Source organism: Macrobrachium nipponense, chromosome 23 (genome assembly GCF_015104395.2).
Source record: "Macrobrachium nipponense isolate FS-2020 chromosome 23, ASM1510439v2, whole genome shotgun sequence".
NCBI lineage: Eukaryota > Metazoa > Arthropoda > Malacostraca > Decapoda > Palaemonidae > Macrobrachium > Macrobrachium nipponense.
In genome coordinates this window covers 72506531-72508295 of record NC_061090.1, presented here as the reverse complement: position 1 = coordinate 72508295, position 1765 = coordinate 72506531, and the positions used below count along the sequence as shown (strand labels likewise).

Here is a 1765-nt window from a genome sequence, read left to right as displayed (position 1 = left end):
AAAAAAACACAGTTGCTCACCTGTTTTGTTTTAATGAGATTTTTGACACTGAGATTCATGTACAAGTTTTTTTATGTTAGGATGGAAATTTGTGGTTGCCAGTCTTAAAACAGAGTGCAGATTTTGATCACTTAGCCTGCTACGAATATTTGACTTGGTCTGGTTGAGCAGAATGTAGGTAGAGCCAAATAAGCTTGCATAAATAGCAGCTTTGTTTCTCAAATAAGGAAACTGATCTTTGGCCAAGCAATTATAAAAGTTGAGCAAGTCCCCTTCATTATACTTGGTACGAAGGCTGTCATTATTCTGAAGATCAATCAGTTCGATTTGTGCTTCGAATTCTACTTCATCAGGAGATACAGAAAAGGGGTTGCTGAACAACTTCAAATCATTGACTTCTTTCTTTAGGTCCTCAAATCGGCTCTCAAAGGCCTCCAAAAGTTTTCCTAATTTTGCTGCATAATATTCATGTCTATTGCATACTTTGTGTTTCTCACACATAAGTTTCTAATTTGGGAAGTGTCTTAACTCTCCTTTAACTATCCGTAACTGAAGCAATTTTAGTTTTTGTTCGAAAGCTGTCACATAATTGGCTAGCTGAGAAATAAGTTGGTTATTCCCCTGAAGTTTATGATTCAAGTTATTTAAATGACTTGTGAGATCTACAAGAAATGACAAATCACAAAGCCAGTCAGCATTTGTAAGTTCTGGTACCATCTTATTCTTTTCATTAAGAAATATCTCAATTTCATCCAGAAGACTGATAAATCTTTTCAGCGTATTTCCCCTGCTTAACCACCTTACTTGAGTGAAAAACACTAAATCGCCATATTCTGCTTCAATTTCATCAAGAAATTGCTTGTATAGCCGGTGATGCAAAGCTGAGCGTGAATTGATAAAATAGACTGTAGAAACTACAACTTTCATTACATGATCAAAGTCCAGTTCTTTTCCACACAAAATTTGTTGATGTATTATGCAATGAAATTGTTTCAGTTCATATTTTCGCTCTCCAAGGTGTTTAATCAATAGCTGCAACAATCCATTCTGCTTGCCTATCATTGCAGGAGCCCCATCAGTTGATATTCCTACTAACTTGTCCAAATCTAACTCAATTACTGAAATTTGTTCTAAAGTCCATTAAGTAAATAACTACCAGTTGTCTGCCCCTTCAATGAACTGAGCCCTACGAGTTCCTCATGAATAGAAAAGTCCTCTGTCACACCACATACAAATACAAGTAGCTGAGCCGTAGATGTAACATCAGTAGATTCATTAGTGGCTAGGGAGAAGTACACAAATTGTTTACTTTTCTCCTTCAACTGGTCTACTATATCACCCGACAAATCAACAATACGACGTTGCACTGTCATACGATTCAAACTGATATTCTCAAACTTTTTCAAAACATCTGGAGAAAGTTTTTGAGCAGCAAGTAGAATACACATTTTAATGAAATCACCCTCTGAAAATGCCTTGGAATGTTTAGCAATCAGGTTTGCAATTTCATAACTCACTTCTGACGTCCTGTGCCTCTTTATTTTTCTGAATAAACATATTTTTCTGCACATGAAAAACCTTGCATTAGTGATTTAATTTTCTGCTGGTTTCTTAGTTCACCAACAAATTTTTCATAAGGCTTGTGCTTTGTCAGATAATGCCTTTGCAAATTGTATTCCTTACAAACGGCCACACTATTCTGGCATATCAAGCAAATGATTTTTTTCACTGTTTTTCCAAAACCCCAAAGAAATACTTTATCTGT

General features: G+C 35.6%; 1 protein-coding gene across 1 annotated transcript; it reads right to left on the bottom strand.

The window, feature by feature from the left end:
• Positions 1 to 507: 507 nt before the first annotated feature.
• Positions 508 to 1448, bottom strand: LOC135198219 (general transcription factor II-I repeat domain-containing protein 2A-like). The gene is made up of 2 exons (XM_064225795.1): positions 1310 to 1448; positions 508 to 1118 (listed from the first exon to the last, which is right to left on the bottom strand). The coding sequence occupies exons 1-2, from the start codon at positions 1446 to 1448 to the stop codon at positions 508 to 510; spliced, it is 750 nt and encodes a 249-aa protein (XP_064081865.1).
• Between the last annotated feature and the right edge of the window lie 317 nt (positions 1449 to 1765).